The sequence below is a fragment of the Acomys russatus genome, chromosome 14, assembly GCF_903995435.1.
Source record: "Acomys russatus chromosome 14, mAcoRus1.1, whole genome shotgun sequence".
Lineage (NCBI taxonomy): Eukaryota > Metazoa > Chordata > Mammalia > Rodentia > Muridae > Acomys > Acomys russatus.
In genome coordinates, this window is record NC_067150.1 from 54,527,928 (window position 1) to 54,551,084 (window position 23,157).

A 23,157-nucleotide genomic window follows, 5' to 3' on the forward strand; every position below is an offset into this window, starting at 1 on the left:
ATGCCACCCCCTTCCCACTCTACAACTGCTTCTCATTCACGAGAAAATGAGGTCCAAGTAATTAATTATAGAACACTTGAGCCTAATAAAATAGCCGGCGCTTTTCTTTCAGATGTGAAGCCTTGAGCAGAAATCTAGAATTTAAAACACTCAGAACAATGAAAAGCCATTAACTAGATATGTGTTTCAAGCATAAATATGTGGAGAGTAGAGGGAGGGGGCACCCTGTGTGCAATATGCTTATGTGCTTTATTAATCACCAAAATGAAGGCCATGTTCTCACTCAAATCAATCTCTGTGGAGAACAGACCCCAGGATCATCCTAGAAAAACTGACCAACAAAACAACTCCAAATAATTGAAAGAGCCAGCACCAAAGGCCCAGGATCCAAGTACATCCACATGGTACAAATACAGCAAACACAGATGCGGCCCTTCTGCCCCCACCACTCAAAATATGGGGGGAAAGATTGCTTGTCAGAGCTTGAGAAAGTGCAGTTTTATTTGACATTTCAATAAGTGGAACACAGCATTACAAATCCATCTAACTTTACTGAAACAATTATTGAAATTCGTACCTTCAGGCCATGTATGTTCCGTTCCCCAGGAGGCTTGCAGGCTGAAACAGTAATTGACTAAATTGTAGAACACATCAGGGCCATTTACAAATTTGCTCAAAATGAATCGTTTAAAAAGAAATGAGGGTGACACCAAAATTAGCAGAGAGAAATGATTGAAAAGTGGCCCCCAAGACCCAGGGTGGGAATTATGAACCGGGTTCTTAACTTGCAGGAGTGAGCGTTTATAAATGCACAGAGCTGACACCACTTCATACGAATTCCAATTTCTGCTTAAAACATACCAAAACGTTAGCTGAGCTAAAATGATGAGACTCCTTCACGGCTCAGCTTTCCGCAGCCTTCCCTCGCTCACTCTACTGAGCGGCACAAGGCAGTCAAAGGGCGTGCGAAGCAGCGGGTTTCTGCTTTTGTTGTTTTAAAGGCATAGAGGGATAGGGAGAGGGTCCTTGAATGCCAAAAAAATGGCTAGGGACTCCAAGATGGGATATACAAGTTTGAGTGTATTCAAGTTTTGCGTTAGCCATAAGCAATTGGACTTATTAAAACAGATATATAATTTAATGAGGCTTCTTGCAAATCTTGATTATCTGTTCATGTTTAGCTCTGAAGGTAACATAGAGCCAGGAAAAAAAAAAAAAAAAAAAGACAGGGATTTCCCAGCACCACCCTGGGCTACAAGTGAGACATTTTTAACCCTGCAAATGCTTCTTCATCACCATGTTTAAAGCACAAAACTTCCTATCCATGTTACAGACCAATTCAGCTCAAGTACTGGCGTATCCTACAGTAGAGTGTTAAGGGGCTGATTGTTAGGAAAGGGAGGACTTGATTTTTTTTTTTCTTTCTCTGTTTCTGCTAACAGAAGTCAAGATGTTTAAGATGATATGCAAGATAATTATAAGGTTATGGGAACATCAAGTAAGCTTGAGTTTGTTATGTTATTAGGGCTGGAGAGGTGGCTCAGAGGTTCTGAGCACTGGCTGCTCCTACAGAGGACCCAGGTTCGATTCCCAACACCCACATGGTAGCTCACAACTATTTCTAACTCCGGTTCCCATACACAACATGTTATACAGACAGACACTTGGGCACACACATATATATAAAATAAAGTAAATAAATACATTCTAAAATGAACTTATTAGATTATTATCTCCAAAAATGTATTTAAAACCAAATAAAAAAACTTTAAGTGCATAAGATACTTAATACATTAAGACTCCAAACCTTCTTTCCTTAAAATGCATATTAGATCTTTGAGCAAAACAACAGCTGTACACATCTGGTGCCCAGCCCTTGAAGGACGCTCAGTGTTCCCTCAGACTCTGCAGTGACCGGTGCAGGAAAAAGGTGGCAGGCCAAGGAATGCGAAAGCCTCCAGCCAGCCGCCTTCTCCAACCTCAACGCTGCTTTCTTCTCAGCTGCCTCTTCAAACCTTTGTGACTAGAAATCTAAACAGCCATGCTGCATTAAAAACCCCAGCAGCCTCATACATCCTGACGTTAAGAAGGCCGTTACTGTAATGCTAGCCAATTTTCATACTTATTAATATTTAACACAGCTCTGAGCCACAGGGAAGACTTGGCCATGCACTAGGAGTGGGACACTGCTCATGACAACAGCGCTAGTGGAAATGAGGAGACGATATCCTTAGAGTAGGGTCACTGTCTCTGGCCCCGTCAACCTGCTCAGTCTAAAGATTCTTTTTACCATGGGGCCCAGGCACAGACCCTATAGGGCTTGAGGCCAACTAGGAAGGCACAAGGAACCTCTTGCCAAGTCCACATTCTAGTTGCGTGTTGTCCAAGTAGCACCCCTGTGGCTGTGATAAACATCGCAACCAAAAGCACCCTGGGGAGGAAAGGGGTGTTTCAGCTTACAGGCTACAGTACAGTCCATCAAGAGAAGCCAAGGCAGAAACCTGGAGGCAGGAACCAAAGCAGAGGCCAGAGAGGCTCTTTAGTGGCCTGCTTCCAGACGCACAGGCAGCTGCCTTTCTTACATAACCCAGGAAGTGTGCCCATGGCTATCACTGCAGACAGAGGTCTAGGTCCCCCTCCATCAATTAGAAATCAAGAAAATGCCCATAGACATGGCAGTCGAATGGAGATAATTCCTCAACTGAGGTCCTTCTTCCCAGGAATCTCTAGTTTTGTGTCAAGTTGACAAAATGTAACCTGAGCTCATCTGCGTCTGCAGTAGGCAGTCAGGCAGCAAACACCAAGACAATCAAAGGAACCCAAAAGACCCAAATCGCAGCACAGCACAGAACCCCAGAAAGGAGGATGAACTCACATTTTGAAATTCTCAATGTGGCTTGGAGAGACTATTACTCATAGGTGTTGTGTTGGGGCAGCAGATGATACCAGCATCACAGGTCTGTCTTTAAGCATCCTCTTCTCCTCACTCTTACGATAAGCCAGCGGTCCTCAACCTTGATAATGCTGCTTCCCTTTATCACAGCTCCTCACGTTGGTGACCCCCAACCATAAGATTATTTCTGTTGATACTTCATAACTTAAATTTTGCTACTGTTATGAACCATGATATAAACATCTGTGTTTTCCAATGGTCTTAGGCCACTCTTGTGAAAGGGTTGTTCGACTCCCAACCCACAGGGTGAGAACCACTGCACTAAATCCTCCAAACTCCCGCCACATACCCCACTAGAACTTGAAGTTATATGTCTTTCCCCAGAAATCAACTGTAACTTGCACCAATGTCTCACTCAGAGTACACTAGACACTTAGGCACCGTGTGACTCACAGGTTCCTTAACCTCTCTGGGCCTCAACAGTCCATACAATGGAACTACTAGGAGAAACATAAAGACAGCAGTGCTCTCAGAATGGCTGCCAGCACTAGCGAGGGTCAGCAAACAAACAGCAATGCTGCCCAGGGCTGCCTGAGAGTGAAGGGGACTAAAGTGAAAAGCCTGCCCAGGGTTGCCTGAGAGTGAAGGGGACTAAAGTGAAAAGCCTTCCCACGGAGGGAAGGGAGCAGCTTATTGAGAGGAAAAGCCCTCCAGTGTGCCATCAGGTTCTCTGGGATCTGTGCCTGGCTTTGCCATAACGGAGCTCTGAAGCACTGTAAAGCACTGTTCTTTATGGAGGAAATAATTTTCAAGTCTGCCTCGACTCTGCAGTCACATGAAAACAAGGGAAGAATCTGTGTCATTGTCAGGGGCCAGCTACAAAAACAAAAACAAAAACAAAACCCAAAAAAACAAAGCAAGACCACCAGCAGGGCCTCCCCTGCTTTCCTCTTCAGTCAAGCACCACAGAACCCCATTAGTCATACTTTTCTTTTGGATGACCACTGATCTTTACTAGCACAGTTTTATCTCATCACTCAGCCCCTCATTAAGTTCTTACTAATAATGAAAGAATCCTCTAGTTCCACTGCCCACACAAACGCCCAAAAGAGGAATGTTGCACTTGAACCTGGATCTCTCCCTGGCTAGCCAAGCCAGCTGCCTTTGGAGACCATCTCTGCAAATAGAGCCCACTGGTTAATTGAGCCGTTCAAAGTTCTGAGTTACAGGTAATGAAAGTCTAGAATGTTTAATTGGAAAACTCATACCATGATTATCTGTACAGTATTAGTTAAAGAAGGTGAGTTTAACTTTTAATTATTTCAATTAAGCTATTTCTAGAAGAGTTACTTAGAGGATTTCCTGGTCTGTGCCATTAGATAGAAAACATAGATTTCAAGTGGGGGGAAAATAATGGTTTAAAAACTGATTTATATAACAAAGTCCCTCTTTTCATCATTATTCAAATTTTGAGGGACTATTTGCACAACTGAACAACTACAGCTGATACAAGGCTGGCACTGCCCGACCGCATAGAAGAATTCACTGACACTCTAATCTGCTCATGTATTTGGAGACTTAATCAAGAGGTTCCATTATTTGCAAAATACCCCCACCCCAAGACAAATACCAAGCTCTGTTCAAAGCTCTGCCCTCAAATCCCCATTTTTCATAGTTTCTGCACCAGCTGACAGCTCTCGTCTCAATAGCAGCTCTCGACATCATCGTGAGCCACAATTTATAAATCTAAATTAAAGTCATCCATTTGCCTTGGTTTAGAATCATAGGAACTCCCAAAGAGTTCTTTAAGCGAATATAAGTGTGTACTTAAAAAAAAACCAAAACAAAACAAAATGCAATCTAGTTAGTTTAATTTACTCTAGTAGATTAGATATTTTATCTGCTATAACTAAAATATAGCTTGCAATACTCCATGATAATGAATACTTCTTTTGTTTTTTTTTTTTTAAATTAAGAGCTAGACATCATGTTATGTGCATTTAAACCTTTGGAAAACATAACTGGTGATGAAACAGTTTGCTGAAATAATCATTGTTGATTAGAATTTGTTCAACATTACCTCTTGGAAATATCTGCAACGGCTCTATTAGCTGGCCATTTACTTGCTGTTCCATTACTGTGGAATAATACTGCAAAGAGATAATAGAAAGAGATTACTTAGTAAGGTACGGACACTGGGACAGACACTTACAGGCTGTTTAGTTCATTGCACTTTTGTAAATGGCTGGTATGCACAAACCAGCCTTGAGAAGACGTTTTGTCTATTGGCACAACAAAATTACTACAGTGAGTGTATGCAGGGTCTGGAAGTCTAGTATGGCGTTGTCGTCCATACCACCATTTATCTTTAAGACGAACAATATTAACTAAGAACCCATGTTAGTATTTAACATACTTTAATGACATATATTTTAAATATACAAAAACATTTTGATAGAAATTACTCAAATTGCCTCTTGTCCTTTTCCTCTGAAAGCTGTAAAGCAAACTGAATAGGCTCGACATTTGGCTTGAATCCACATGTCAATCAAACATGCAGCACATTTGTGCTAAAAACCTCGGGTAACAGAGATCAAGAAGTTGGAGAGACTGTGGGACCAGTGAACAACTTATTACTAAACCATGGGCAAGAGACTCCCCGTGTAAAAAGCTAGTCTCCTCCTAGCAAACCGAGTTCTGATGTGTACTTTAGCTTTAGGCACACTTTATTTGTTTTGTTTTGTTTTTTTCAAGACAGGGCCTCTCTGTGTTAGCCTTGGCTGTCCTGGAGTCACTTTGTAGACCAGGCTGGCCTCGAACTCACAGAGATGGGCCTGCTTCTGCCTCCCAAGTGCTGGGATTAAAGGCGTGCACCACCAACCCTGGCTTAGGCACACTTTAAAATGAATCAAAACTCATTGTAAAATTCTATGCACGTAAAACATAAGACCCTGAGTAAAACAACAGCTCACTGCCCTTCATAAAATGCGCCCAAAGCACTGACACTGGGCTGAGGTGCTGCCCTTTTTCCTGGAATACTGCGTGGACACATGTGCACTTATGCCAGGAGACGGTTTCTGGAATACTGCGTGGACACATGTGCACCTATGCCAGGAGACGGATTCTGAAATACTGCGTGGACACATGTGCACCTATGCCAGGAGACGGCTTCTGGAATACTGCATGGACACATGTGCACCTGTGCCAGGAGACGGCTTCTGGAATACTGCGTGGACACATGTGCACCTGTGCCAGGAGACGGCTTCTGGAATACTGCGTGGACACATGTGCACCTGTGCCAGGAGACGGCTTCTGGAATACTGCGTGGACACATGTGCACCTGTGCCAGGAGACGGCTTCTGGAATACTGCGTGGACACATGTGCACCTGTGCCAGGAGACGGCTTCTGGAATACTGCGTGGACACATGTGCACCTGTGCCAGGAGACAGCTTCTGGAATACTGCGTGGACACATGTGCACCTATGCCAGGAGACGGCTTCTGGAATACTGCGTGGACACATGTGCACCTGTGCCAGGAGACGGCTTCTGGACCTTTTCATGCTTCTTTTAAGCTGAACAAATAAGAAAATGATGTGCATGAAGAAAATACCTACAGTGAAAATCACTGACTGGGCTTAAATTGTTCTTTTAACTTTTTTTGTATGTGCACATATTTGTGGGGGTGTGGGTGTGGGTGCGTACCTGCATATATGTCTGTGTACCACTAGTGTCTAGTACCTGCAGAAATCAAAAAAAGGCCTGGAATTACAGGCAGTTGTGAGCCGCCATGTGAATATTTGGAATCAAACTCTGTTCCTAGAAGAGCAGCCAGTGTTCTTAACTGCTGAGCCATCTCTCCTGCCCCTGACTTCATTCTAAGGGCCTATCAAAAAACCCAATTCTCTCTCCTTTTCTCATCTTTGCTGTTTGTATATTTAAACATACACAAACCACTTAACTTCCACAATTTCAGAAAAGTCCTGAAAATTACTAACATTTAAAAAAAAAAAAAAAACAACTTGTATGTTGGGGCTGGAGAAATGGCTTTGCAGTTAGAACACTGACTGGTCTTCCACATGACTCGGGCTCAATCCCCAGCACCGACATGGCAGCTCATAACTGTCTGAGACTCCTCTTCCTGGGGGCTTGACAACATGCCAATGCACATAAAATAAAAATAAATAAATTTTTAAAAACTTGTATCTTTCTGTTGGTGCTATATACATTAAAGGTATTTTAGAATCAATCTTTTTTCCCCAGAAATGTGCAGACACCTCAGTAGTCTACACCGATGTGAGGAGGACTAGAAGCTGAGAAATGCAAGGCTTTTTGTAAACAAGGAAGGTGAAAGTGAACCAGCAGGGGAGGGAACCCGGAGGGACAGGTGGCTAATGTCCTGGATGAGCCTAGCCTCCCTGCAGTGGCTTTCAAACTGTAAAGGAAGGCAATTCTCTCTTCCTATGGACCTCAAAACTTAAACATGCACAGCGTAAACATGTGCAAATCACTCTGGAATACACTAAGGCAACAGAGGCTGTTCCCGAAAAGCCCAGAAATGAAGTGCACTCGCCATTACTCACACGGTGACGACAGGTAAGTGAAATATCAATCATGTCGGCTGTCAACCTTTTGGGACAGCAATAACTGTTAACAAGTAGTCTGGAAAAATTGTCCGAAAATGACTTGTCCTCGGCACACAAGTATTCGAGGTTTCCGTGGAAAATTAAGATGCCAGTGGCTATTTGGAACATTGCTCAGGTATTCTTTTTAATGGGAAATTTGCCGGTTATTGATCCACAGCATGTACCCTTGCTTCTAGACGGCTGCAAGCAACTTTCCAATCAGTGGCTGTCAAAAAAATTCCTGCCTTTTTATACTGATACAAGACAGCGCAGTGGTGGTGCCTATAGTTAATGCTTTTCTTTAATTAACTGCTATGTACAGTAGGTTTCTACTTTGCCATGGTCCTAGAAATCAGGGAAAAAAATATCCTTATGCTTTATCTAACAAACTAATTATAGAGTTGTCTGAAACTGGTGCTTGGGGTCAAGTTTGAAAACAAATAGCCTCAAGTGTGAAGGGTCAGAACAGGTGCAATGCCTTCTCCCTACTATAAAACCTTGCATGCATGAAATTGACCTGTTTTCCAGCTTTATTTATTTACCCCACAAAATAAATAAAAAAAAGCTTTCGCTTTCATCTTAGCACTGTGCCAAATCAACTGGAAAACTGCATATATGTTTGTAACCATTGTGAAAAATTTAGGCGATCTATAGCCAGCCCTCTGTACTCTAAGGGTGATTGACGGAATCCCTCTGCAGTGGTCTACACTGTGCTGATTAAGACTTTCTCTCAAACAATTAATTAGGCTTTACTTTTACTTTTTTACAGCTCTCCCAAACCCAAGTGCCTTTTCCCCTGCTGACATATCAGGGTAGAGATGGACACACACAGAGAAATGGGTAGCAGCAACCAGGCCCATGGCACGAGCACATTATGCACAAGTGACTTCTGAGCAGTGGGGCTGCCGAGGGCCAGAGGCCACAGGGCCCAGGGCTGAGCTCTGGCTGCTGCATATGCGGCACTCCTTGCAGGTGAGGAGACAGCCTGGGGCCTGGGTAATTCATTGGCCCAGAGCACTCCCACCTAGGCTGCTAGTGCTGCTGCGGCCAGGTAAGTGAGCAGGCCACGCTGGAGTTGGAGGCTCATCCCTTGGAGCCTCACCAGGGCTTCTCCTGACACAGAGCACCAGTGAGGCAATGCTGCCTTGCCAGGCGGTGTGTCACTCCACTGCATCATAAGATAGAGTCCAGCCAGAGGAGTGCTGTAAGCCTCAGAAGAAACCACCAAAGTCCATAAATTAGCCACCTCACAGCAGCTGGGATGAAGTATGGTCCTCTGTCTTTGCAGTATCTACCATCTTCCTTTATTCTCTTCCATTTGGGTCTGAACAGTAATACTAATCAGTGATGGCAAATGCAAAACTCTGGCTTGATCAAAACAAAAGACAAGTAGTAACAGTGAAAGCCCACACCTCAGACACCATGATAGCTAACATGAGTGGAAAAGAAAGGCCACAAAGTGACCATCTACCATGTCCTGGCTTCTGGTTCTTCAACACACACTCCACACATAGTAGGTGTCTTTTTTGTTTGTTTGTTTGTTTTTGTTTTTTGTTTTTCGAGACAGGATTTCTCTGTGTAGCCTTGGCCATCCTGGACTCACTTTGTAGACCAGGCTGGCCTCGAACTCACAGCGATCCGCCTGCCTCTGTCTCCCGAGTGCTGGGATTAAAGGCGTGCGCCACCACGCCCGGCTTCATAGTAGGTGTCTTGACACGCTTATACTAACTGAAATGGGGCTGGCCCCGACTCTACCAATCACTACTGTGCACAGCCTTCAGGAAGTCGTCCAACCTCCTCGGTACCACAGCATCCAGATGAGAGTGAAAATGTTCACTTTCCACCAGGGTGACTGTTGACTCACAAACTAAACTGCAGTGGCAGCACTAGTGAAGGGACTTTGTAACCCAGAAAGTCACACCAGACATGGTCTACCTTGGGCACACTCTTACACGTAAAACACTAAGATTACGTATAGAAAGTACAGAATAGGTGCCCAGACTAAGCAGGCCCACGGGCAGCAGTTACAAAGCGTGTTTGCTTCAGCTGGCCTTCACATCATCCATTACAGGCAGTAATTGCAGCAATAATCAATAATGCTAACGGGGTAAAAGATTGATCAGCTTTACCATAGCTAATGGAATCGCTAGTACCAGGCTTGGATTGGCCCCAGCCTCTCTGAGATGCTCCTCAAAACCCTTAAACAGTTTGAAGAAGGATGTGGTAGAGTTTAGTGTAGTTATCCAAAAATATAATTAATCTCGAAAAGAAGGCCAGAGTCAACAAGGGATAATAAGAACAATTTTTGGCTTTGTTTGCTTGCAAGTTTATCAAGCAGTGCTCCTGCTTGTTATGAACCCAATTCTCATTATAACAGCACAATTCGATCAATAATTAAATTTTTGATGGAACTCTACTGTATTAAAAAAAAAAAAAACCAACAACCGGAGTTTAAAACAACACAGTTTAATATTACAAGGCTTAGATTCTTTATTAAGGAGAGAGACAACCCTCACTCTCCCAAACACCTGCACTTGTTAGGCTCAGTACTACATACCACATAAGTTTTCAATTTCCCATACCTCTACCCTATTCATCTCTGTTTAACAGGGAGAAAAATGGCTTACCAATAAACATAGGTATTACTGAACCAAAAAAAAAAAAATGTTTTTATTCTAGAATATGTGCTGAAAACACACGCTTACTATTTAAGAATTAAAAAGTAGGTGCGTCTCATATCCCCCCCAAACAGTTAACTAAACAGAGTTAACCGAATAGACTGCTGAGCTAGCTGGGCGCTTCTGCTTCTTCAGTCATTGCTCTCATGATGTGTGTGAGCAGCCATGTTCCTCAGCGGAGGAACACAAAGCCCTCTGTCAGTCCCTGACTGCCCTTGGGAACCTCTGCTCAGACATGTCCCTACCTGCCACTACCCCGGCACCCTCCCCTAGCCAGCCACCCATATTCTAGTTCCTGGAGTGTCCCCTTGACATAGGTGAGGTCCTTGTGGCTCTGGAGCAATCCTCCCTTCTCACTGTGCACTCTCGTCCCACCACTTCCCAGGTCTCCACACCAGTGGAGTCATGGAGACTAACTAGGACCTGCAAGTCACAAATCTTCATTTCCAGGCTAGATGTCTCTGCTAAGATTTGGAGCATATTCAGTTGGTTGACCAAAGCCTTCCCCAATGCTATGATCCAAAACCGAATGCCCTGCCTCTCTACCCTCCCTCAGATCCCAGGCAGACTCTTGGCAATCTGGGTTTACCAAGTCATTACATGCCGGCACTAATGTCTTGAACCGATCCTCTCTTCCCATTCCGGCGACATGGAGTCATTCACTAACCCTCTTCCCAAATCTTCTGACCTCGCACACCCCTGTAGCCACCACCGTCTTTGGCCTGAAATAGCCCATATCACACTTGTGCTTGAGGATTCTTCTGCAAGGCACATTCCAGAGAAATAGGCTGTGGCTACAACAACACTCCCCTGTGCGTTCGAGTTAAGGCCAGCCATGCTCCAGCCCCCATTCTCCACAGCCCATCACACACGCTCCTTCCTCTGTTATCCACACACGCTGAATCACAGGCAGTGGCTCCTGAATTCCCCAGGCAGTCTTCCACCTCTAAACCGTTAAACACACTGTTCCTCTGCCCAGAACACCCTTCCCAGTCCCATAGGCCCTGTCCATTCCACCAGGCCGCCACTCTCTTCAGGAGGCCTCCTCTGTCCTCAAGGACAGATGGAAGTGCTCTGCAGTGCTCACGGGGCACCCTATGCTTCAGCACTTATCATTTGTCATTCTACCTGGTAAGGGTTGGCTTTTATTGTCCTGACCTGGGTTTTCCCTCCGCTGCCGCCTCAACAGGGCCACAGAAGGCAAGTACGTGTGCACTGAGAGAAGGGGAGGGCTTGGATTGCACACTCACTGTGCCCACGTCTAGCATGGTGCGTGGCCAGTGTGGAATCACCCAGTACATCCTGGCTCTTAGAAACTAGCTGTGTGGGTGAGTGAGTGAATCACAGAACAGGTAGGCTTTGGTTGTGACCTAAGGAAAGTCACACTGGTTTGTGTCCCACTATCCTATTATAAAGATGGGAGATTACCTGCCTCATTCACCTTAAAGTCATTAGGAAGATCAAAAAAGTTGGTACATGAGAAACCTTCTATAAAGTACTTGGAAAAAAGAAAAGACACAGGACTATGAGCCTCATACTATTAAGCACCTGAACCCAGAAAGACAATGTTCCTAATGACAGATGACACAGGAAGCTCTGGACGAGCCTGCTGAAGCACTTGGCCCACTACAGAGGCAGGTTAGCCAACTGCTTCCTGAAGCTGTCAGCATCCCCTCCCTTATCCTCAATCACTACAGCATTATATACCAACACACAAAGTAAGAGGTGCTGGGAGGACCGATTTCTTTCAGAAGCTCATCGAGGGCAGGGGCCACGCCTCAAGTCTTTTGTTCTCTCGTGGCTTGGGATCCCTTGGGATCTCTGTGGGCTTGAGGGACTCCTTGGAGCTCCTGGGATGATATGTGCTATGTGGCCTGATGTGAACCTCTGGGAAAAGAACCGAAACCTCACATTTCCGTGCCCTTCAGGAACTACTGGATGGTGCCCCCACAAAACAGCTGCTGCAGGTGTTTTCAGGATGGAAATGGGGAGCCATCAGGCACGTAAGTGCTGCCCCTGAACCTTGTTCCAAACTTTCTCGCAGACAAAAGCTGTATTGGCCCTCCAGTATACACACACACATCTACAACAGGGCGATCTCCCCAATCTCTCTCACATGCCTTATAATAGACAGACTTATGAGTAAGGCACCCACTTAAAGGAATATGCATGTTGGTTGTTACCTACTGATAATTAAACCTTCACACTCCTGTTTGGCCACTGCATAAGCATTTCCTTTTATAAGTAGCTCTGTCGGTAACTACAGCAACAGTTGACAAGCTGTCCACAGCCTGCAGTCAACTCCTTAGCTTTCCCAGTCCTGTAGACGAGATGGCCCACCGACCACACCTTCCTTCCCCTATTATCTATAGCACACACTACGAGGTGTCTCCTCCAAGTACTGACCTCTCACAAACTACCTAACCACCCCAGTCAACAGAAGTTGCTCTGATGCCAATCTATTTTGCGTACCAGTTAGTAACTAACACTTACTATATGGCTCCAAATCACCCGGTTCCCTAACAGCTCACAGCCCCTGGCTCAAGGAGACTCTTCCTTAACTGACTCTATGCCAAGGGCCCAAATGTGGTGGTCATGGGCAAGGAAAAGGAAAGTCACAATAGAATCAGGATTCCAGTGAAAAAGTCAACAGAGACCAACTCCGAGGTCCACCTCCAGGCTAACACTACTACACGCACACATCCACTAATGATTTGGAAGTGAACACAATAGCAAGTTGACCATGTTTAGTAATGACACCGCTTGGTTTTGGCTAGTTAAGGAACTCCAGACAAGTGTGGAAAGCCCACAACAGGTGTGACTCAGTTTAGCTCAGGTAAAGTGTCCTGGTATTAGAGATTTAAATTAGCAGAGCCATGGGTCGAACACACTCAGAATGGACTCCTCAGATGAAGCTTTGAGTCTCAGGGTGATTAGCTTGAGGCCATGTCCAAACTAACCTTCCACTTGACTTCTAGAAGCTCTGCTATCCTCTCTGAAGACGCCACCCACGTCAATAGAACAAGACTATCAGGCCATGGAGACAGGAGGCCAAGTGGGACAATCCCTTATAAATATGCTACTCGCATCCTCCAGAGACAGAGCTCTGGAACATAAGCAAGTCATATCATTGTCAAAACACTGGTGGGTCAAAGCTGCAGCAGAGCTGCAGAGTCTCCTGGTGCTACGGAGGCTGAGCCTACCTGTGCTTTTCCTTTGCTTTCAAAGCTGCACAACAAATCCCTTCTTGATGTCAGGGATGCCCCAAGCTATTTCACAAGGTTGGCAAAAATAAGAAGCTACGACATTTTCATCTCTATTTCAAGAGACCCCCCAAATGTCCTTGGTAACACAGAAAGGGAAAGTAAGATGATCTGGCTCTACAAATAAGTTTTATTCTTCCTACTCTCATTATTTCTCCACTGTGTGTGTGTGTGTGTGTGTGTGTGTGTGTGTGTGTGTGTGTACTGTTACAGGAGATATGATCCTACTGTGATCCCTGAGATTGTAAACTGTAAAAGCCTGTATCTTGCTTGGTGTGGCTGAGCCCTAACACACACCTTTAATCCAAGAAGTTTCTGTTTACTGTAAGCAGGTGACTGAGGTGTGGTATAGCCAGCTCTAGCACACACATTTAATCCAAGAGCTTTCTGTACATGGGATTCAATCAAGTTAACCCTAGGTCAAAAGGCAGAGCAAGAAACTAGCTGACAGGGATTAAAGAGGAGGAGGGACTTTTGAGTTGAGGGGTGTTTAAGACAGTGTGTAGAAATAGAAGGAGCTCTTTCGCTTTTAACTCTTTAGCTCCACAGCTCCCTGGTCTTTGGCTTTTGGAGCTTTGAGCTAGCAGTCTTTAGTCTTGGGTTTTTTGGCCTTTTCTTCCTGGGCTGTCAGCTGAGCTAGTGAGTTTTTTGGGCCTTTTCCATCGGGACATAAGCTGAGTAGGAAGGTCAGGTGGGTGCTTTCTCTGCCTCTCTGAGCTAGCAGGTTTTCACCCAAGCATCTGGCTCCTCAGTCTTTATTGGTAAGAAAGAATGTTGGGATTCTCATTTAAAGCAATAATATATGAAAAAAACACAAAGTATTTTTGGTTTTACTAGTGGCTTGTGGTCATTATTTGAGTAAACAGAATAATGTCTAGAACAAGTTCTTTCCATTTCTGTCTTTTTTGTATGTTTGTTTGGTTTGTTTTGTTTTTTCGAGACAGGGTTTCTCTGTGTAGCCTTGGCTGTACTGGACTCGCTTTGTAGACCAGGCTGGCCTTGAACTCACAGAGATCTGCCTGACTCTGCCTCCCTGAGTGCTGGGATTAAAGGGGTGCGCCACTACACCCAGCCCATTTCTGTCTTAAGTTACTGTTCCAGTGCTGTCAAGAGGCATTATGACCAAGGCAACTCTTATGAAAGAAAACATTGGGGGCTTGCTTACAGTTTCAGAGGGTTTGTCTATTGTCATAGTGGGGAGGATGGTGGCATGCATGGCACTGGAGCAGTAGCTCAGAGCTACAGCCTGATCTACAGAGGAGGAAAAGGAGGAAGAGGAGGAGGAGGAAGAAAGAGGAGAAGGAAGAGAAGGAGGAGAGGGAGAGGGAAGGGAGACCGGGCCTGGCTTGAGCTTTTTGAAACCCCAAAGCCCACCCCAGAGACACACTCTCTCCAAAAGGCTACACTTCCTTCTCTGGTAACTACTCAAGTGTGTGAGCTCACTGGGGCCATTCTGATTCAGCCACCACAGTTCTGGTTTCCCTTCTCTTCATCATCTCCACCCAGTATGAAGAGCGGTCTGCATAATTAATTTGTTAATGCCATGGAGTTGGGAAATAACCACTTATTGAGGGCTGAGCTGACTTTGTCCCCTGAAAAGACAGACCCTGTTCACTAAAGAGTACACTTAAAAGCACCATATGGACAATGTTCTGTAAAGAAAATGTCCTTCCAGCAAAGGCCCTAGGCTTATTAAACATTATACTCCCAAACAGACAGCACACTTTGTGGTAAAACTTGGGCAATATTTTTCAAACTTCCCAAGACCACATTTTTTTTTTTCATTTTTGTTTGAACTTAGGTGCATAGACACTGGAGTAAAAACAAAAACAAACCAAAAAAAAAAATAGTATGTGCAAAATTTTCTCAGTAAAACTTACTAGCTACCACAACAAAAACCATACTTGAAGCAGCTGGGGGTCTAATGGGGTCTCTGTCCAGGCCTCCTTGGTCCAAACTCACGACCCGTAACATATTTCTGACGCTGATGTCAAAGGCTTGTGTGCTTACCTGTAAAACGAAGGCGCACACAAGACCTCTGAGGTGCCCTCCAGCTCTACTAAAGTTAACCACGATTCTAGAGGCAATCTCCCAGTTATGCAGACCAGGGTAAAGATAATTACAGCCCAATTTACAGGGTGCTCCAAAGGTCAAAGAGTGCTTTTCCCTGACGGTGCCCACTGTCTAACAAGGTACACTATGGTCAAGTATACCAAAGGGAATACTTACACTCCATCGAAACACAAGGTCCCTGCTATAATAGGAGGCATTACAGTAAAACTCATCCTGAACTCTCCGGCAATGTGGGGAAATAAGAGAGAAAGAGTGGGGAAAATGAAGAAAATCATTCTTGTTAATACGCTGCTCCACTCACACAGCTGAGGAGGGGTAGCGGAATCTGATGGGGAAAAGTCCTTTGCTAGACACAGGACTGAGCAGAAATAAGTATGAATCATTCTCAGCTGCACCGTGGACTGCTGGGTTCCTCAGGGAAAGGCCACCCAAAAGAACAGGTTACCATTACCAGATCAGCAAACGGCCTCCATGGCAGGAGAACAGCAGCCACCCTATTTCCAATCTTTCTAAAAGATGAGAGGGGAAAATAAGAACAACAAAATTTAAACTACATTAAGGGACTATCTAACGGGGTCCTTTAAATAATTCGCAATGATCAGGTATTTAGTTTTCAGAATCTGTAGGTTGTATGTTTTTCTAATAAAGCATTTCAAATTCTAATTAAAAAAATACTTTATAGAGGAATTAAAAAGATACAATAGTGTCAGAGGAGAAGCCATGATCCCAGAAGTGGAATATTCTAGCAGTATAACTTACAAGAAACTATGCTATAAAAGCAGATTGTTGATTAACACAAACTCATAACAAAATGCAGAGAGCTATCACCACGCTGCTGTAATAACACTTGGCTGCTGAAGTCTCTCAATACATTAAATATCTCCTTGGAGACCAAATTACTTTACATTTTCTTAAAAGACAATTTATTATAGCTTTGTTTTCTTCTCATTATCTCTTAAAAATATATCAAATGGAGAAAAGAATACAACTTCTAAATAACTTCTACGAAACGGTCCTGATGTGCGATGGCAGCCTTCAGTTTGTTCGCTGGTTATTATTTAACAGCGCACAACCTGCCGCCAGGACATGCCCTCTCTGCCGTACGATGGGCCCAGCCTCACATGTGTCAAAAACCACCGTATGCTGTTATTACAGCACTCATAAAATTAACAGCCTCGGGCTGCTAGTGATTTAAATAATTGATAAGTTTTCAATTAAAAAGCTAACACTTTCAGGTCTAATACAAAAATCTATTTAAATTACTGATAAAAACTTAGACTTGGGTTGGCCTAAAGCCAACACATCCTTGCATGCCGGGGGGGAGGGGTGATGATTCAGCATGCTTCCATATGAAAGCCTATGAACGCCATATGAATTCCATATGAAAGCTTAACCTGCAGTATCTTGTTCTTACAATGAAAATGCAGTCCTCTAGTGGGATCTTCTCACACCTCTACACTCCACACCAAATCCTTTTCAGAGCCAAGTTCTGTTTATTTAATTTTCATTTATTTATTTATTTTTGAGAGCAGGCCTCACTGTGTAGCTCTGGATGGCCTAGAACTCACTATGTAGACCTCAGACTCACAGATATCTGCATGTTGTGTGTTAGGATTAAAGGTGTGAGCTACCACACCCAGCATGCCAATTTGAATTTAAAAAGTAAATACTGAGAAAATCATCCATTTCTTTTAGATTTCCCAATTTTGTGAAGTAAAGGTTTTTAAAGTATGATGTCATGATTCTTTGAATTTCCTCAGTGTCTGTTATATCCCCCTTTTTGTTTCTGATTTTGTTAATTTGGATATTTTCTTTCCCTTTTTTAGTTAGTCTGAATGAGGGTTTGTCTATCTTACTGATTTTCTCAAAGAAGCAACTCTTTGTTTCATTGATTCTTTGCATTGTTCTCTTTGTTTCTATTTTATTGATTATTTCCTGCCGACTGCTCTTCTTGGGCATGTTTATACTTCTTTTTGTTCTAGAGCTTTCAGATGTGCTTTCTAGTATGAGACCTCTTCGTTTCTTACGTAAGAACTTAGTGCTATGGTCTCATCTAGTTCCTTCCCTTGGAGCTCAGGGTAACCTGGAGGAAGAGGGGGAAGAAGAACTGTGGATGCCAAGAATACCAGCAGAACATGGCCCACAGAATCAACCAAGCAGGGCTCATAGGGCTCTCAGAGGTGGAAGCAGCAATCACGGAGCCTGCTTGGGTCTGACCAAGGTCCTCTGCATATATGTTGATTGCTAGCTTGGTGTTTCTTATGGGACTCCACATCTTTAATCCCAGCACTCAAGAGGCAGAGGTAGGTGGATCTGAGTTCGAGGCCAGCCTGGTCTACAGAGTGAGTTCCATGACAGCAAGAGCTACAAAGAGGAACCCCTGTTTCAAAAAACAAGCAAAAATCAAACAAAACAAAACAAAGCATAAGGAATGTATGGTCTAGATAGCCCAGCTAAGATACTGCATAAAGAAAGCGTTCAAATTTTATAATGGCCTTAACATAAAGTTTTCAGTAGGATTTTTCAGGTGGTAGGCCAGGAAGACACTATGTGAAAGAATGAATGGCTCTAAGATTTGGAAAGACTAAACTTAAAAATCTGTATTTTCTTTCTTTTTAAAATTTACTTTTAGTTATATGTATGTCTGTGTGTGGATTTGTGCATGTGCATGTAGGGCCCACGAGGACCAGAAGGAGGTGTCAAATCTCCTGGGACTGCAGTCATAGGCAGTTGTAAGCCACCCAATGTAAGTGCAGGGAACCAAATTCAGGTCTTTGGCAAGAAAATACCTGCTCTTCACTGCTGAGCCATTATCTCTCCAGTCCCAAGTGTTGACCGTTCACTATAGTGTTAGGACCATTTACAGAACAGAGATGAGGGGCTAGAAGTGTAGCTCAGCGATGGGGTTCTGCTTGGGAAATGCAGGGCTCTGGGTTCAACCTCTAACCCCTAAAAAGGAGTACTAACATCAACTATAGAGTGATTGATTATTTTTCACTTTTTAAGGGCTAAGGAGATGATCCAGTGGGGGAAGCGCTGCCTTGAACAGATGAGGACTTCCAGGTAAAGCCAGGTGTGGTGGCACGTGTCTGTGACCCCAGAGTTCATCCAGCATGACACGAGGGGACAGACACGAGACTCCACAGAAGCCCGAAGGCCAGCCAGCCTAGCATAAGCAGTGGCTAGCATCAAAAAAATCTTGGGTCAAACAGGCAGGAAGTGAAGACTGGGGCCCAAGGCTATCCTCTGACCTCCACATGCATGTACACATCTGCACACGATGTGTACACACACATACATGCACACTTACCATCTCCTACACATGTAGATACCCAAATAAGTAAAATTAATTAAAAATAAAAGAGCACTTCAAAGCCCGAGCTTACACATCAGGCACTCAGAAACGGAACGAGGTAGTAGTGTCGCAAGGGTCACATTTAGCATTCTCTTTCACAAGGCACAGTTTGCGGGGTCTTCTGAAAAGTCCACGCTGCTTACGCGTGGGTCTGATGAATGCCTCTGGAAAGACACTGTTGTCCGTTCTCTGCCAAGGACCCACGTAAGCAAGCCAGAACCCATGTGTGTGCATGCGTTTTCTAAAAACAAAGGAGTTGCGCTCTCGGGAGAGTTAGCCAATCCATCAATAGCAGTGCCGCCTTGGCCAAGACAATCCCGCTCTGCCTTCCACGTACCGATGATCTCAGCTCTAAATTCTCAGTACACAAAGACTCCCACATAAGTTAATGGGAAGTCAATGGGAAATTGACTTTTCCTACTCTGGGCTGGGAGGAATGCAATGCTCTGTTAATCATGCCATCCTTCTTGTTCTCTTTCCTCCTACCCTAAATTAAAACTATTGGCGGAGACCCACACAGACAGTTACAGTTTCCATTACGATGAAACAATATCAAAACTAGACATCCTAACTGTTGGCTACAATTAGAATCTCAGAGAAAAGCAAAGGTCTGGTCTTGCCCATCAAGTCCACCGCCATATGACGTTGCATTTGTATGGCCTCACGTCTATTATGCTATTTAATCATTACAGTGACCCAGTGCATTAGAGGGGACGTGTGTTATTACCACCGCTGACAGATGAGGCAACTGTGGTACTGCGAGGTTAAGTGATCTGCCTCAGGCCAGGAACCCAAAGCAGAGCTGGGGCTTCCCCTTCTAGTGCAGTGCTCTTCCCTGGCCCCCAGGAAAGGCTTCCAAATGGATTACAGACCCAGGTGAACTAAAACTGGGGAAGAAATCCCAAGCCAGGGCTCTGGGAAGCTCCGTGTCTCTTGTTGTTTATGGATTTGTCTCAGCTGGTGCTGAAATGCCCTTTTTCAGTCTCAGACAAATAGGAATGCAAAATTCCAGCAGAAGTTGATATACCAGAGGAAAGTCCACCTTGTATATAGTCAGGCCACTGTGGGTCAGTGAGCAGGCCTGCTGTACATTTCCAGGTGCAAGCGGTGCATAAGCAACTGGAAGGACATCTTTAAATCTGTGTCCGTAAGAGCCTGCAGCTATGGTATAGCTGCAGTCTGGAAGGGTGAAAGAGATCTCCAGTCAAAAGTAGATTTTGAAAAATTTTTAGAGCCCAGGGGTTCATTTTTAATGAGCCGTTACTTTAAGTACTGCATAAAAAATACAGGAAATTGATAGTCCATTTAGTCTGCACCATACCTAATGCAAAAGTCATTAAGATGCATTATTCTTAATGTTCATGATATGATCAGTAAGTGTCTTTTGAAAATAATGTCCTTAACTTTCACATAAGGAAATCTTTGAAAACCTTATCTATTATACAGAAAAATGCTATGGCAACTGTGGTTTACTTACTATCTTCACTGTGCCCAAGAAACGGCATCCTCAATTACATTAACATTTAAAAAAAAATAGTCCTTGTTTGCTAGGCTGATGAGATGGCTCAGCAGCTAAGAGCACTTGCCACCAGGCTTGACATCCTGAGTTGGATCCCCAGAACCCATATGGTGGAAGAACGGAACCAACTGCAAGTTGTACACACACACACACACACACACACACACATGCAGGCACAGTGGTTTTTTTTAACAATTAAAGCAGCCCTCTTATGAGGTACACTTACGTATGACAGCATCGCCTTCATCTCTTCATCACTCCTCACTGTGATCCTATCACCATCTTCATCTTCATCTGTTTAAAAATGAACATGATGAAAGCTGTAAGACTTGTATTCTTGAAGATCTGTTTTATCTTTCCATTGTGTGTGTGTGTGTGTGTGTGTGTGTGTGAGTGTGTGTGTGTGAGGGAGTGTGTGCACATGGGTGCAGTGCTCACAAAGGCTACAAAAGGAGTTGGACCCCCTGCTCAAGAAAGAACTAAAATTTTCTTTTAAAAGAAAGGTAAAAAAATCAAAATATTTCTCTAGTTAGACATATATGTAAGTCAAGTAAATTGAACTGGGGTATCACAAGGCCAGCTTTGGAGAGAGGCCTCTCTTTCTACCCTAAGGACTTTCTAACGTCTCATATGATGTCATATTTCCCAGTTCCATCCCATCACTGAAGCAGGGTGACAGTGTCTCACGCTTACTGAGCACTGTAGCCCACAAGGTGCTCAGACTTGTGCTTTATATGCAACACCACCTTAAGAACAACCCTGCAACCCTGCAATGTGGACATCAGGATTATTTCTGCTTTACAGAAGACGAGCCTGGGGGCCTTGCACAAGGCTAAAAGCAAAGTGACTCTAACAGTGGGCTCCCACCTTCCGTCCTGTCTTGCAAAGCTCTCTCAAAGAGTTGCATTCGTCCCACCCCTCTGACCTGAAGCCTCAAATGGTGATTCATGCTATTTTGAAATAATGTAATAGTCTTAAGACTTGAGGATATTATGACTATGGAACCCATAACCAGAAATGTGCACATCTGACTAAGTACTGAAGAGGGCACATCTAGAAATAATGTGCTCATTTCAGTAATTCTCTTAGTTTTAAAAGCTTCATTTAAGAACCTAAAGATAGACCTCTTGAGAAGATCGGATCTCAATTTTAACCTGAAATAGCACTGTTGGCTGAGTCACCGCCCACATCTTTTCCTAGGCTGGACTCAGAATGACTTCTGGATATGTCAAGAGTAGAAACACACAGAGCCAAGATGGCTCAGTGGATAAAAGCACTTGCTTCCAAGCCTGACAGCCTGAGTTCAATCCCTAGAACCCACACTGCAGAAGGAGAGAGACTCAACTCCCACAAGTGGTCCTCTGGCCCCAACGCATATGCTGCAGCACACGCATGCCCACAAGCATGCAAGCACACAAACTGAATGAATGGACAGATGGACGGATAGAAGGATGGATGGATGGATGAAAGAGCTATAATAACAAAAGTTTAACAAGAGCAGGAGCATTTGATAGCTGATGTAGACACTCTAAAGACATAGTTCAAAGAAAAATGCCTAAAACCTTTGAGTAGTATACATAGCCTACTCAGGAAACAATCTAGAAGGGGTGGGCTTTGGGCAGGATGCTCAGAATCTGCATACTTGCTAGCAGTTCGGATTTTTTTTCTGTTGACAGAATCTAGTTGCTGACTTAACTAGATGTGCCTATTCCAAACCTGGCAAATTGGACATCGCATCATAAGAGATTGTGTTTGCACAGCTCTGCAAGAACAGAGGGACTTGGTTCAATACATGAATATCCCATCACAAACCAACAGGCATAACCTCCTGTCCAGCTGAAGACGCTCAGAAGAGGTCCTGTTTGGTAACAAAGCCACTGGAGCCGTGGGAAGGAGTCTATGCTTTTTCCCAATTAGTCTATTACTAAGCTAAATACTGTTGGTTTGTTCTCAGTAGCCAGCAGCAACTTGACAGCACCAAGGAAAGCAGCATATCCCTCAGTTTCCCTTGGTGACTTGAGCCAACTCTTGGCTTTGTTTGTGTTGTTTTGTTTTTCAAGCCAACTCTCAAAGGATCTACTTTGCAAAGCCTCAGGCTGCAGAGTCCCCCAAGTCTACTGAATCTGCATCTCCAAATCACTGTCCAAACAGCTGGGAGCTGCCAACAACACAGCTGAAAACTCCACAACCAAGAATCAGGACCGCCACACTGGTATGCAAAAAGCCACGTTTCCACAACCCTGCACAAATGAGAGATTTCTCAACACAAAGAACTGCTTTTTCTTTGGTTTTTGATACAGATGGTTTCCAAGGCCAAACTGGAGAGAAACCTCGTGCTAGCAGAAACTCAAGAAAGGTGTTTCCACGCAAGTCTTAGAAACTAACAGATTCAAAGCTAAGGTGGAAGTTTTCTCTGAAATCTGGGAAGACAAAGAAGAAAAAAAGAGGTTGTATAAAAGCATTTGAGACTATGTCCTACCACACACAAAGGCACTTCAGAGTTTTGCTTTGAAGCCAAGTTAAAGAGGGCTAGGAAGATAGCTCAGTTGGTAAAGCTAATATAAAGAGCAGGAATTTTTTAGCTTTGCTGGGGAGATGGAGACAAAAGGACCCCTGGTCTTGCTGGCCAGCCAGTTTAGCCAAGCTCCAGATTTATTTTTATTTACTTTTTTTTTTTTTTGACAGTTTCTCTGTGTGCCTTGGCTATCCTGGAGTCACTGTGTAGATGAGGCTCGCCTTGAACTCATAGAAAT

At 44.0% G+C, this 23,157-nt stretch overlaps 1 protein-coding gene across 2 annotated transcripts in view; it reads right to left on the bottom strand.

Annotated features, from left to right (window-relative positions):
* Map2k5 (mitogen-activated protein kinase kinase 5) overlaps positions 1-23,157 on the bottom strand; it is a 223,863-nt gene that overhangs the window by 184,645 nt on the left and 16,061 nt on the right. For both annotated transcript variants that reach the window (XM_051156630.1, XM_051156629.1), the window contains exons 3-5: positions 20,631-20,698; positions 4,974-5,043; positions 578-618 (exon numbers count right to left, since the gene is read on the bottom strand). In XM_051156630.1, coding sequence (XP_051012587.1) covers positions 578-618; positions 4,974-5,043; positions 20,631-20,698 — 179 coding nt within the window. The remainder of the gene's footprint in view (positions 1-577; positions 619-4,973; positions 5,044-20,630; positions 20,699-23,157) is intronic.